This window comes from Dermatophagoides farinae, chromosome 8 (genome assembly GCF_024713945.1).
Source record: "Dermatophagoides farinae isolate YC_2012a chromosome 8, ASM2471394v1, whole genome shotgun sequence".
In the NCBI taxonomy this organism is placed as follows: Eukaryota; Metazoa; Arthropoda; class Arachnida; order Sarcoptiformes; family Pyroglyphidae; genus Dermatophagoides; species Dermatophagoides farinae.
In genome coordinates this window covers 2,052,151-2,064,555 of record NC_134684.1, presented here as the reverse complement: position 1 = coordinate 2,064,555, position 12,405 = coordinate 2,052,151, and the positions used below count along the sequence as shown (strand labels likewise).

Sequence of the window (12,405 nt, the reverse complement as noted above, 5' to 3'; positions counted from 1 at the left end):
TGACAAACAAAAAAATAATTTAATACATTCGTTTCTATTTTTTTTTTTTTTTTTTGATATTTATTTTGTTTGTTTTTCTGCTGGTTTATCTCTTTATCTCTTCATTATTATTATATTTTCTAATCATCAAATTGAGATATTTTTATCAAAATTAAATGCTATGCCAATAGACATACAAAATATTGAATCAATCAAACAACAGAAAGAGCCAACATTAATGAAGAATAGAATAAATGAATCTACACGGGAATTATCTAGTGATACTAAATTAACTTCTCAAGAATTGGATCATCTTTGTTCAGTAATGATACGTGCAAAGGTATTGTTTTGAATAACTTGTGATTATATGAAAAACTAATTGGAAAAAAATCTGTTTACAGGAATTTGATGAAAAAGAATCAAAAAATTTTGAAGGTCAATTATGTAAATATACCAATGTGGTTAAAGGTTGGCAATATCGTTGGTTCGTTATCAATTCTATTGGTGGCATGCTTGAATATTATACGGTAAAAAAAATATGATAAATTATAAACAATCATATGTATTCTATTTAAATTATTCATCTTATAATTAGTCAAAAGATAGACATAAACAGAGAGGTTATTTTTGTCTTGCCAATTGTCAAGTGATACCATCTGATGAAGATTCGCAAACATTTTCCGTTCATTCTGCCGGTGGAGAAGTTTATAAATTAAAAGCAGCCAATGCAAAAGATCGACAAATATGGGTGGATAATCTACGTTTGGCTGTACAATTACAAGAAGATAAAATACAACAAAATTCGACAATAAATTCAATCAAATTCAATTCAGATTTATTAAGCTCTTTTGATGGTGTACAAAATCAGTTATCAGTGGTATGTGTTTATTTATTTATTTTATTCAAAACGGATTAATGATGATATTTTTTTGCGATTACAGGCCAAAGATCATCATGATACAATAGTGAAACTAATTGAAAATATTTCCAATACTGACGAAGATTTATTAATCCTGAAAGCAACTTCATTAGCTGCCATTAATTCATTGGAGCAATGTTTTTCCGTATTAGAATCATTGAATTATAGTAATAATAATTATTATAAAAAATAAAATAAAAAATTCTTTAAAAATCTTAATCGACATTTGTCGACCATTAATGTCGAAATAGACCAACTCTGGTATTTATATATAAATCAATGCTAGCGAGCACACACACACTAAAACAACCATTGTTCTTTTTTTTTGCTACAGGCTCTCTTATTTTTCTTGTTTTCTCGCCGGTCGAATTGTTAAGAATTTATTTTCGTGTTTTTTTTTATCCTTTTAATGGACAACAACATTGTGAAAATGGAATCCAACGAAAACGGTGAGAAGAAAATTGAACAAAATACTTCAAACAATGATTTGCCCAAAAGCAGCAGCAATGATTCGGGCCGTTCCAAAGATTCTGGTCGAAGCAGCAGTGGTGGTCGTCGTGATCGTAATCGTTCACGACGTCGTTCTCGTTCACCAATTCGTTCGCGTGAAGATCGTTCAAACAAAATTCATCGACGTGTTTATGTTGCTAATATTCCATTTGATGTAAAGTGGGGTGAGCTCAAAGATTTATTTCGCGATAAAGTGGGCAATGTTCGTTTCTGTCAACTTTTCGAAAATGAAGAAGGAAAACCTCGCGGTTGTGGTCTAGTTGAATTCGAAGATTCAGCTTCTGCTAAAAAAGCCATTGATGTGCTCAATCGCTTTGATTACAAAGGTCGAGAACTTGTTGTCAAAGAAGACCTTGATATTGATCGTGATCGTTTCGGGCGATTGATTCTTTCTTCAGGTCGAGAGGATCGTGAACGTGATCGCGATAGACGACGAGATCGATATGATGATAGATATTCTAATGGTTCTGATTCTGGTTCTACTCCTTATCATACATATGGTTTGAGTCCACAGTTTCTTAATTCACTTGGTATCAAAGGTCCATTGACAAATCGTGTATTTGTTGCTAATCTTGATTATAAAGTTAGCGAACGTAAACTTGAGGACATTTTTGGATTGGCTGGAAAAGTCACCAAAGTTCGATTGTATTGTGACCATGAAGGAAAATCGAAAGGTTTCGGTGTTGTTGAATTTGAACATCCTGTCGAAGCCGTTCAAGCAATTTCAATGTTCAACAATCAAAAACTTTATGATCGAATTCTTAGTGTTCGCTTGGATAAATTTGACAATGAGGATCCATTTGGCAAAGATGGTTTGCCTGCCAAATTACCGCGAGGTCTTGAAAGTATTGGCAAAGGTCTTGGTATTGATGGTCAGCCGTTGAATATAGCTAAAAGTATCAGTAGTCCTGCACCAAGCATGCAAGGTCAGTCGTTGCCCGTACCATCACCAATCACACCTCAAGCTTCAAATGTTACTCCACAAGCAGCCACAGCAGCCATCAACGTTTTGAGCAACTTAGCCGGTCATTTGCCTTCGTTGACTCAATCATTGGCACAATTTTCTAATAATCCTTCTGGAACAATTGCACCACAACCGGCTGCTTCAACTGGCTATCCTTCATCTACTAATGATATTCCTGGTTCTGGAAATACAGTTCCGGGTGCTTCTGCTACTGGTTATGGCCATAGTGGATATACTTCGGTTGTTCCACATGGAAATGGTACCGCACAGCCTGCTGCCCCATATCCAACTACAAGTCCAATGATGCCGCCATCCAGTTATGGTACGGCACCACCACCAACTTCTTCTGTTCCGTACAGTGCTAATGCAGGAACGCCTAATGCTCCAATAAGCTCTTATTCTACATATGATCAACGTGGCGATTATCGTGATGATAAATATCGAACATCTGGAATTGATACTATTTTTGTTCGAAATTTGCCACCAAATTTTAGTTGGCAAAATCTTCGTGACCGTTTCAATGAAGTTGGTGAAGTTCGTTTTGCTGAAATCAAAGGCCATGGTACTGCTCTTGTTCGTTTCGGATCTGATCGTGATGCACAAAGAGCAGTAGATTTGATGAATGGAATTCGCATTGAAAATCGAGCCATTGAAGTCAGTCTTTATTATTAATAATATAATATCATTATCGTTCAACAAACAAACAAACAAAAACAAAAAAAAACATTTTCATTCGTTTTCATATGTTCATCAATTTCTTTTTTTTTTCTTCGAAATTTTGACGTATCAGCATATTCTGTTTTCTTTTTCATCTTAACCCATTTCATTTGAAATTTTCAATTTTTGGTTTACTCATCGTCATTCTAATTGCTAATTTTCTATTTCATTTTGTAACTGACTAATTTCCACTTGATCCACATTTGAATCATCATCAATCATCATCATTATATATGAATATAAATATCCTTTTTGAACAAACAAAAAAATCAATTAATTTAGTTTTCATTTCATTTTTATTATAAAATATAATATTATTATATATCCAAATGATGATTCAGTAATCATAATATTATATATTCACATAATGGAGAGATGTTCATGTTCGAAAAACAAAACAATCAATAAAGATCTCGCATTTTTTTTTCATTTTTTTTTTTTTTTGATGGATTCGTCGTCATTCACAATGATGATTATTTTCAATTGTTTTGTTTATCCATTCAATATATGCTGAAACTTTAGTATATACAGCTGGTTTTTCTGTATAATGTGGTGATCCATATGAAACTATTCCTTTGATAAACCATGATGATGATGATTGATTTTGATTTAAACATTGTAATGGTCCACCAGAATCACCAGTACAAGGTCCATGATTTAATGTGCCGGCACATAATTGTGTATCATCTAAATCTGAATAGAATTTTTTACAATCATCCAATGTTCGTAATTTTTGTACAACTTTTTTCAATGTACTGGATTTTTCCATATCTATCCATAAATATTCATAATAATAATAATAAATTGGTTAATATCATCATCGAAAAATTATTGTTCAATTTTCAACAAAAAAAAAAAAAAAAAAAAATTACGTTCACCCGTTCTACCCCATCCAAGTGTTTGACAATTATCGTGATCAAATTCTTCATATGAATTGGCCATACAAATAGGCGATATATATTCATTGAATTCAATAATTTCAGATAATTCGACTAATGCAATATCATTTTTTATATTCCATTTATCATATTTTTCATGTATTATGGCCTGGAATGTGGATCGAAATAATTTTAATCAGAATATTCATTTTTGTAATCAATTGATCGATTGATTTTTGTTTATTTTTATATATTACCTTTTTAGCCTTGATTATTTTTCGATTTTTTTCCTCTGTTTTAGTGATATTATGTGATCCTAAGTATACAATATTTTCACTTAAATTATAGCCATTAGGTGCAAAACAATGAGCTGCTGAAATTATCCATCGATCATTGATAATGGAACCATCACATGAACTTGTCATTGGTTTTTGCCATTCATGCAATGGAAGATAATTTAATTTCATGTATACCATCCATGGATATTGATTCGGTTGGACATCTTCACCACCGATTATTCGTGCATCATCATTATCTAGATCAATTTTTTGTCCACATGGAATTGAATCACAAGTTGAAGAAATGATGACAACAAACAAAATCAACACCAAGTATATCATATGGTTAATCATTTTTGTATGTAGTGAAATAAAATAATGAAATATGAGATATGTACAATCAAAAATCTTATGATGATGAGATTTACTAATTAAAACAAAATTTAACAAAAAAAAAAAAAAAAATATCGATAACGATTACTTTTTAATTAGGCTAAATTTTTTTAATAATAATAATGATGATTTTTTCGCATTTTAAAATCCTTATTCATAAATTATCTTTAAAAAAAAGTGATGATTTCAATTTCATCATCATCATCATCATCTTCTTCTTATGCCATCATAGACAACATTAAAGGCTTTTTCTGATAATTTTGTTCCAATCATTGTACTAACAATACAACCGGCAGTAATAACCAAACCTGGTGGATTAGACATTAAAATACCTGCTGCTAAAGTAACGCCAGTTTCAGCCAAAACAGCACCAGAATATTTAACAAACGATCGGGCCGTTTCTATGGGAAATCTGGTTCTTTGTGCTATTAAATCTTGTAATCTTTGTTGTAGATTATGAATGATTGTTGTTCGCAATTCTTGTTCATCATCATTTTCATTGTCATCGATATTTTCGAGTTCATTGATGGTCTCTTCAATGCGAAGAATTTCTTCATTTATTTCTTTGTAATTACGAAAATCATTCCTAATCGATTTGGATAATTCATAAGCAAAATTGAGCCTACTAAACCATTTTTGAGCTTTCGCAAACTTGTTCAACTTTGGTAATTTTTGTTTCGAGTTGATATTTGGCCCCTTTGTTGTTTGGTTATTTGATGTCATGATGAAATAAGCGATGATTTTAACATCGAGTAATAATAATTTGTTGTTGTTGATGATGATGATGACGATGACGATGTTTTGCTTTGATTATATCCATAGTGAGAGTTTTACTTGTTGCTTTATCTTTGAAATCATGACCAATTTTATACTGTATCGCCATCTTTTGTTGTAATTTAAATGTCATCCGATAATTTAAATAATCATATAGAATTTTATTATTTTGTCAAATTCAATGATCAAAACAATACGACGAACTAAATAACTGCAAAACCTTGCACGATCGATCGATTTTCGTTATTATTGTTTTCTTTCTTCAAATCAAATGATGATTGTTTTTATGATAATAATAATATTGTAAAATAAATAATAATAATAATAATAACTTGTGGTGACGTGGTAACAAACCGATAAAGAAATCACAATAATCGTTAAGATTTTGTTTTTCACATTTTGAATTCATAGCAAAAAAAAAAATCGATTATTCAATTTAGAGAATTATTATCAGAATCAGAATGAAAAACTTTAAAACTCCTGTATTCGTTTGATTTTATATTCTGTTATTGATGATTGCATTTGCTTTTCAGTGAACAATGAACAACGATATTGATATAGATTTAATTAAATCTTATGAAATTTTAATGTCATTCTATGGATTCAGTTTTGATAAATATAATTTATATCGCCGGACAACATGGATAATGATCCTGTTATTGATTTTAAGTTGGTCAGATATTATTTGGGGCACATGGGTAGTGATCAAAGGCCTACAAACAGATGATAAACAGCCATGTTATTTTCTTGAAATTGGTTGCTTAATTCTTTCACCAAAACTTCGACGTCATGGCAATTTTTTAATGACTGCTTATCGTTGTATTTCATTTCAATTATATAATATATTCTATTTTTTCGACAATTATGATTGGTTCTGTCAAACAAATACTCATTTTGAAATTTTGATGCAAAATATTCCCGATAAATTTCGTCGATTCACTTCGAACAAGAAACTCATTTGTTTTGGACAATGTATGACCAATACCATTACTATTATCTATAATATAGTATTGTTTGGTATGTGCTATTTTGCTAACGGTTTACGATCATGGCAAGAAATTCTATTAAATCATTTAATCATCACTTGTACTACATATTTTTGTGGATTTTTTGTCATTCAAAATTATCTTCTCAATAATATTTGTGCATGTGCATTGCGTACCTATAATGAATGGATTAAATATGAATCAAAATCAATGACCGAATTGCATACGATGAAACAATTTGCCGTGCTCGTATTGATGATTCAAAATGCTAAAGTTTATCTTAAATCATTCTATCTGGTAATGATTTCATGTCTATTCGGCGTAACATTGGAATTTTTCTATATGACTTTTTATGCCGATAATATTGATAAATTGTTAAATTATTTTGCCGCATTCACATTGATTACATTCACTTCATATATTATTTATTTTTCACTCATTCCTAATCGGATCGAAATCGAAGCAAAACGTTGCTCAAAATTGATCTATAAACAATTTGCCATCGATATTATAAAATATCGTGATTATGGTTCCAACATACAGGAAGAATTTGACATTGGAATGTCGTTTCAAAATGTTAATGAGGTATGTTGGTTGAATTGTCTTTTTTTTAAATATTAACTAATTTTCTAAATATAAATCAGATTATCAGAATGGGAAATTCTTTTTGCAAACCATTGGGATTAGAAATAATGGGTAGTCCTGTAAATGCTACAACCATTATTACGGTATGTCAAAAAAAAATATTTTTTTTTTAAATTCTTTATTTTTTTATCAATTTATTCATTGCTAATAATATAGTTTACAACAATATTTTTCACCATTTCAACACTTATACTTCGTAAATATAATTGATCACTATTCATCATCATTATCCAGTTTATCGAATTCCATAGTATCGATTATCGATAATCTTAATAGGCTTTGACAAAAAGATTTTTTACAGCCAATCCAATAATGGTCATTACCATGGTCATCATCTATGATAAAATATCGTAAAATTAATTCATAATAAATAGATTTAATAACCGTTTATCTATACCGTTATTATGACGTTTAAATTAATCGCAGTATCCATGACTTTTACCGCCAATGCACCGTTCTCTAAGCTATTCAATAATTTTGATGTCTTAATATTGAAAAAAAATAAATATGATTAATGAATTATAATTATTACACCTGATTGTTATTATTATTATATTACCTCAAATAAAAACGTAAAATTCATTCTTGTTTCCATTATTCTGTCTATCAATAGATTTTTATATAGAAAATTTGCCAAATTTTTTGCATAAAAATCAATTGAAGTAAATTTCGATGAATAGATTACTACAATGCAGAAATAAATACCACAACAAATGGATGATATAAATCGAATAATTGGACTAAAATTTGAATAGAATGCACCATAATATGATGGAATAGTCAAACAAATGATTGAGAATATAACAATTAAATAACAACGTTTTAAATAGATTTCAATATCTTGAATCAACATTATTAAATTGGAAATATTTTTCAATTCATTCATTACTTTTTTGCCATTCAATCTAAATAATGAGATGATTCGTCCATGTCTGTTCAATTGACCATTCATAATGGCTAAATGTTTTCGACATTGTCGTAGAAATTCCATACAAATTTCGATCAATAAAAATGATTCATTTAAAAATGCCGATGAATAAAAGGTAACTTTGGTGGTAAAAACAATTAAATAAATATGACTTATGATTGGATATTGATTTATTTTAAACGATTCTTTTGGATAAATGATTAATGGATATAGTATGAAGAATAATATATTAATACCAACAGCAAACAATGTAATACGTTTTAATGAATCAATTTTCAATTGAATTTTTTCATCAATTTGTAGATAATCTGATCCATGATTCAATTTATAATTAGCTTTATTAAGCCAACCATTATCATAATGGAAATAATGTAACGTATACATGATTAATAAAAATACTTGATATAATGCTAAATACATGTTGCCTGAATGGTGATTATTCGGACCTAATATCAATGATCCTGGATTAATGAATATAGCCAACATATCTTGATGATTATCCGGAATAATAGCCATAACAAATAGATATAATCCATTTATAACGATTATGATTGCCAAAACATTTTCATAACCATTATTAGTTCGATGATGAATGTTATTATGATCATGATGAAGATTATATAATCTAAATAAACGATTGACAGCAGTAATTAAATCAATTTTATTTCCATTTCCGTTTATTCGAATATGATTCTGATTGAATTCGATTCCAATGTTTGAATGAATTAAAGACATTTTTTCCACTTATCGATTATAATGTTGAAATTGTGTGTTTTAACTTTGAATAATCGAATCTAGTCTGGAAACATTCATTCAATACATTTATATCGAAAAAGGTGCACTTGAAAATATTGATCAATGTTAAGACAAAGAAAAACCTTGACAACCAAATCTGTTTTGATTTTTTATTGTGCACTGATGAATTTTAGCTATATTTCTTCAATAAATATCGATTGAATTAAAATAAATGTCTCAAGTTCATTTTTTTTTGTGTGTAATAGTTGATCACTTAGATAAGAAAAACATGACTTCATTTTATTATCAAATATATTATGAGATATCAATGCAATAATATAGTATAGAAAAGTAAACAAGAAATCAATATGCGCATGTATTTATAATGTGAATATATGCAAAAATTCGCAAGTGATGAATTGACGACCACAGAACCGAAAGATGATGATGATGATGAAGATTATCGAGACAAGCTAAGCCATAAAGAGAAATGTCGTATTGTTGATAGCAGTCGTAAGCTCGATATAATCGTTAAAAAATCGTACAATCTGTCTGCTACTTGAAACCATGTTAATGGTGATTTCCTGTGCCATCAGCAACTGACATTGGAGATCTATTCGATTCTAGTTATTTTAGGGAGCTCAATCAAGCCATTATCGATGTACCAAATTTGGCCATTGTTGTTTCACGTATTTTGCTATGATCAACTGACAAGACTTCACTTTGAGTCAAAAATGATTGGGTGGCCGTATTGCAAACAGAATCCAATTTATGTGGTCCTTGTACGGATGTCGTATTTTTCTGTTTGCTATATTGTTTCTGGCATTCGGAAGCTAACAATCGAAGACGTTGTCTTCTTTCGATTTTGGCAGCCGAAATTCGATCTTTTTTGGCCGTGATCTGGGGTAATAATTGAAACCAAACTTGTCGTCGTTTTCGTTGCAACATCTGCAAACGTTGCTGCTGTTGGTTGGTTGCTTTGACCGCTGATGGTTTTTTTCTCTGGCCATTTTTTCTCGATTGACCTGTGGTTCCATCTTTATGAATGGTCGACCTTTTCACGAGTTTTGATGACTTTTTCGTCTTGGATTTACTGTTTTCACAAGTGGTTTTAGAAGAATCGAATGAATTCAATTCCGTCTGTCCTGTTGATGATGATGCTAAAATAATTGTAGCCGTATGAGGAATGGTACAATTTGTTTGGTTTTGGGTGTTGGTAATGAAAGAGGAATCGAGTATAGGCTGTTTCTTGACCACATTTTCGGTTACTTTATTTGATATGAACGGTAGAGTCGTAGTCAGATTGGATTGTTGTGGTTGAATAGTGCCAGTAACAGGAATGGCTGCCTTGCATGAATCAAGTAAGTGAACAGGTGTATCATTACATTTGCCATTCGTAACATTTACTGATCCAATCGTAGTTGAATCATTATGATCGGTAGCAAGCGACAAATTCGATAGTTTAGGATACGTAATTTTTGTGGCTATCGTCGGCTGTAGTGAATCCGGTGTGGTCAATTGAATTATAGTGTTTAATGGCTGACTGGTAATCGATGAATGTTGGCTAGAATTGGTGTTTATAGGATCAGATTGTGAACCACTCGATGTGGTTAGATTATCAACACCAGCGATGGTGGTAGAATCGTGATGATAATAAGGCCCGAAATTCATGTCTAGATCATCGTCATCATCTTCATCGTCTGTATCGAAGATATTTTCTGGTAGCTATATATAAACAAATATGATATTAAAAGAAATATTTACTACAGGAAAGAATATCTTACCGTTTCGTTGTGGTATGAATTAAGCCGATTTACGATGCCAACAAATCGAGTGGCGTTCTTGTTGGTTGATTGTTGATTCTGTGTACCGTTGTCGGTATTAATTTGATCATTGGTCGATTTAACATTGCTACTAGTTAGCTGTTTATTATGGATAGGAGGAACGGACATCTTTTGTACATTTGATTGAGTGAAGAACATTGATTTCGGATTGATTGAAACTTGTATTTGTTCGGGATTCTCTATTTTGACGGTCGTAATATGACATTTTGCATTCGTGGATGATGGCTGTGTACACGTGTTATTGTTAAATTTGGCCCGCTTCCACAAGATCTTTGATGCAGTATCAGTCAAGGTAGCATTCGATGAAGATTTGGATTTTATTCGATCATTTGTAGTCAATAGTTCATCCGCTTTCGGTTTGAGAACGATTGGTTCCAATGCATGTTTGACAGATGAACTATTGTTGTTGATGACACAATTTACATTGTTGATCAAAGATCTCGTCGAATTACATATGTTGGAAGAATATAGGACCAAATTTCCATTGCCGCCAGTGATTGTCGAGCACACACCTTTGTTATTAGATTCAGTTGAAGGATGATCAGGAAATTTGGTTATTTGTTGAATTCTAGCTAATGTGGTATTCTTGTTTAACTTTGGATTACTGATGACAGGCCGTACGACAATTTTGTTTCCGTTTATTATTGTGGCATTGGTCGTCGGCGTTAAAATCGAATGGGATGATCCATTAGTCGTTGATGTTGATGTTCCAAATAACGTTTCCAGATTTGGAAATGTCAAAGTATGACGATGATGGTGGTTGTGATGATGATGTGATGTAAACGGATGAGAATGTCCACCGATGAGTACTTTGTTGGCAACCGATCCTGATGATGCCGTACCATTCGAAACTTGCATGATCGATTGCAGATTGGTATTTTGTTGCGTTTGTAACGATATGTTGGCCATCATGATTGCCCACTATTGCATTCAAACATATAATAATCATAGAAATCAATCCACCAATATCTATTTGATGAACATGGTTCGACTCAGTACAAGGTAAACAGATGGACAATAACAAACACGAGAAACAAAACAAACAAATGCATAATCAATATAAAGAATTACGTTGGCTCTAGCTGGATGCTATTAATTTATCTCTATATAGACCAGTTGGTTATTAGTAGCAGCAACAATCGAGCAGCTGACACAGGTGCCCATGACATCAAGTACAGTATATAGCCCAGAAAAAAAATAAGAAAGGAGCCTTATGCCGGTTCCAAATAAATTCATTGATTGTAAATAGTGAAAAATAGCTTTAAATAACTGTTTGTGGCTTGTTACTGTGACAATGTCCAATAATATGGTCATGATACTCGATTAAATAGCCGATGACAATAGTCTTCATGATTATTTTGTCAACACCAGAATTAATTCATAACATTGAATTGTTGAAAGAAATATGCACAAAATTAGTTGAAATAATTATATAACATTTTTTATATTAATATATATGATAATTCATAATATCGAAGACATTAAAACACACACACACACAGCCGTACTAAAAGAATTGTCATAACAAATTTAGTAGCGATGGAATATATATTTGTATTGACAAACACATACCTATACACATGGAAACAAACAATGAAACAGAATCTTCAAACTCTCTTGAGCACAACCAAAGAAAAGCCGCAAACAAAAAAAAAAGAGAGGGAATCGTTAAGACTCGATTGTCGTTCATTAACGACGTACTCAAATTGTCTATAATTCATTCATTCATTCATTAATTTCAAATGCATTGTGTTTGACTCAGGTTTATGGATAGTAGTAGTGGTATGTTTTTCTATAATCAAGTAGCATATAACCTTACATTAGCCACATGCATGCATTGTGTGGCTTACAACTA

General features: G+C 31.2%; 6 protein-coding genes across 7 annotated transcripts; 3 read left to right on the top strand and 3 right to left on the bottom strand.

The window, feature by feature from the left end:
- Positions 1-55: 55 nt before the first annotated feature.
- LOC124496274 (oxysterol-binding protein-related protein 11) lies at positions 56-1,117 on the top strand. The gene is made up of 4 exons (XM_047059782.2): positions 56-319; positions 381-506; positions 575-856; positions 921-1,117. Exons 1-4 carry the CDS (start codon positions 161-163, stop codon positions 1,089-1,091), a joined length of 738 nt encoding a protein of 245 aa, XP_046915738.1. The 5' UTR covers positions 56-160; the 3' UTR covers positions 1,092-1,117.
- Positions 1,118-1,307: 190 nt separating this feature from the next.
- On the top strand, positions 1,308-3,516 carry LOC124496265 (myelin expression factor 2). The gene has a single exon (XM_047059772.2). The coding sequence runs from the start codon at positions 1,308-1,310 to the stop codon at positions 3,042-3,044; it is 1,737 nt and encodes a 578-aa protein (XP_046915728.1). The 3' UTR covers positions 3,045-3,516.
- LOC124496277 (chymotrypsinogen A) lies at positions 3,367-5,599 on the bottom strand. Its single transcript, XM_047059784.2, has 4 exons — positions 4,917-5,599; positions 4,225-4,469; positions 3,962-4,136; positions 3,367-3,860 (listed from the first exon to the last, which is right to left on the bottom strand). Exons 1-4 carry the CDS (start codon positions 5,359-5,361, stop codon positions 3,547-3,549), a joined length of 1,179 nt encoding a protein of 392 aa, XP_046915740.1. The 5' UTR covers positions 5,362-5,599; the 3' UTR covers positions 3,367-3,546.
- A 238-nt stretch (positions 5,600-5,837) lies between these two features.
- LOC124495718 (uncharacterized) lies at positions 5,838-7,253 on the top strand. The gene is made up of 3 exons (XM_047059146.2): positions 5,838-6,983; positions 7,043-7,126; positions 7,200-7,253. The coding sequence occupies exons 1-3, from the start codon at positions 5,952-5,954 to the stop codon at positions 7,251-7,253; spliced, it is 1,170 nt and encodes a 389-aa protein (XP_046915102.1). The 5' UTR covers positions 5,838-5,951.
- LOC124496271 (uncharacterized) lies at positions 7,239-7,663 on the bottom strand. The gene is made up of 3 exons (XM_047059778.2): positions 7,603-7,663; positions 7,441-7,527; positions 7,239-7,378 (listed from the first exon to the last, which is right to left on the bottom strand). The coding sequence occupies exons 1-3, from the start codon at positions 7,636-7,638 to the stop codon at positions 7,313-7,315; spliced, it is 189 nt and encodes a 62-aa protein (XP_046915734.2). The 5' UTR covers positions 7,639-7,663; the 3' UTR covers positions 7,239-7,312.
- Positions 7,664-8,980: 1,317 nt separating this feature from the next.
- Positions 8,981-12,249, bottom strand: LOC124496263 (uncharacterized). 2 transcript variants are annotated; one of them, XR_012832387.1, is made up of 3 exons: positions 10,491-11,462; positions 9,252-10,431; positions 8,981-9,179 (listed from the first exon to the last, which is right to left on the bottom strand). XR_012832387.1 is itself a non-coding variant. In XM_075733527.1 (3 exons), the coding sequence occupies exons 2-3, from the start codon at positions 11,460-11,462 to the stop codon at positions 9,352-9,354; spliced, it is 2,052 nt and encodes a 683-aa protein (XP_075589642.1). In that variant the 5' UTR covers positions 11,463-11,471; positions 12,123-12,249; the 3' UTR covers positions 8,981-9,351. The 2 variants fall into 2 exon arrangements, 1 of the variants encoding a protein (XP_075589642.1); XM_075733527.1 differs by adding an exon at positions 12,123-12,249 and having other exon boundaries at positions 8,981-10,431; positions 10,491-11,471.
- Positions 12,250-12,405: the final 156 nt, after the last annotated feature.

Bases quoted from the DNA above. Each gene is read 5' to 3' on its own strand.
- LOC124496274 (XM_047059782.2), top strand. From the start codon at position 161: ATGCCAATAGACATACAAAATATTGAATCAATCAAACAACAGAAAGAG. The intron at 320-380 runs GTATTGTTTTGA...ATCTGTTTACAG, and splicing joins CAGTAATGATACGTGCAAAG to GAATTTGATGAAAAAGAATC. The intron at 857-920 runs GTATGTGTTTAT...TTGCGATTACAG, and splicing joins TACAAAATCAGTTATCAGTG to GCCAAAGATCATCATGATAC.
- LOC124496265 (XM_047059772.2), top strand. From the start codon at position 1,308: ATGGACAACAACATTGTGAAAATGGAATCCAACGAAAACGGTGAGAAG.
- LOC124496277 (XM_047059784.2), bottom strand. From the start codon at position 5,361: ATGACATCAAATAACCAAACAACAAAGGGGCCAAATATCAACTCGAAA. The intron at 4,470-4,916 runs GTACAATGATTG...TCGGTGGTGAAG, and splicing joins TACTGCCGGTTGTATTGTTA to ATGTCCAACCGAATCAATAT. The intron at 4,137-4,224 runs GTAATATATAAA...TCCACATTCCAG, and splicing joins AAATAATCAAGGCTAAAAAG to GCCATAATACATGAAAAATA.
- LOC124495718 (XM_047059146.2), top strand. From the start codon at position 5,952: ATGAACAACGATATTGATATAGATTTAATTAAATCTTATGAAATTTTA. The intron at 6,984-7,042 runs GTATGTTGGTTG...AATATAAATCAG, and splicing joins CGTTTCAAAATGTTAATGAG to ATTATCAGAATGGGAAATTC. The intron at 7,127-7,199 runs GTATGTCAAAAA...CTAATAATATAG, and splicing joins ATGCTACAACCATTATTACG to TTTACAACAATATTTTTCAC.
- LOC124496271 (XM_047059778.2), bottom strand. From the start codon at position 7,638: ATGGAAACAAGAATGAATTTTACGTTTTTATTTGAG. The intron at 7,528-7,602 runs GTAATATAATAA...TTCAATATTAAG, and splicing joins ATTTTACGTTTTTATTTGAG to ACATCAAAATTATTGAATAG. The intron at 7,379-7,440 runs GTATAGATAAAC...ATTTTATCATAG, and splicing joins ATTTAAACGTCATAATAACG to ATGATGACCATGGTAATGAC.
- LOC124496263 (XM_075733527.1), bottom strand. From the start codon at position 11,462: ATGATGGCCAACATATCGTTACAAACGCAACAAAATACCAATCTGCAA. The intron at 10,432-10,490 runs GTAAGATATTCT...GTTTATATATAG, and splicing joins ATTCATACCACAACGAAACG to CTACCAGAAAATATCTTCGA.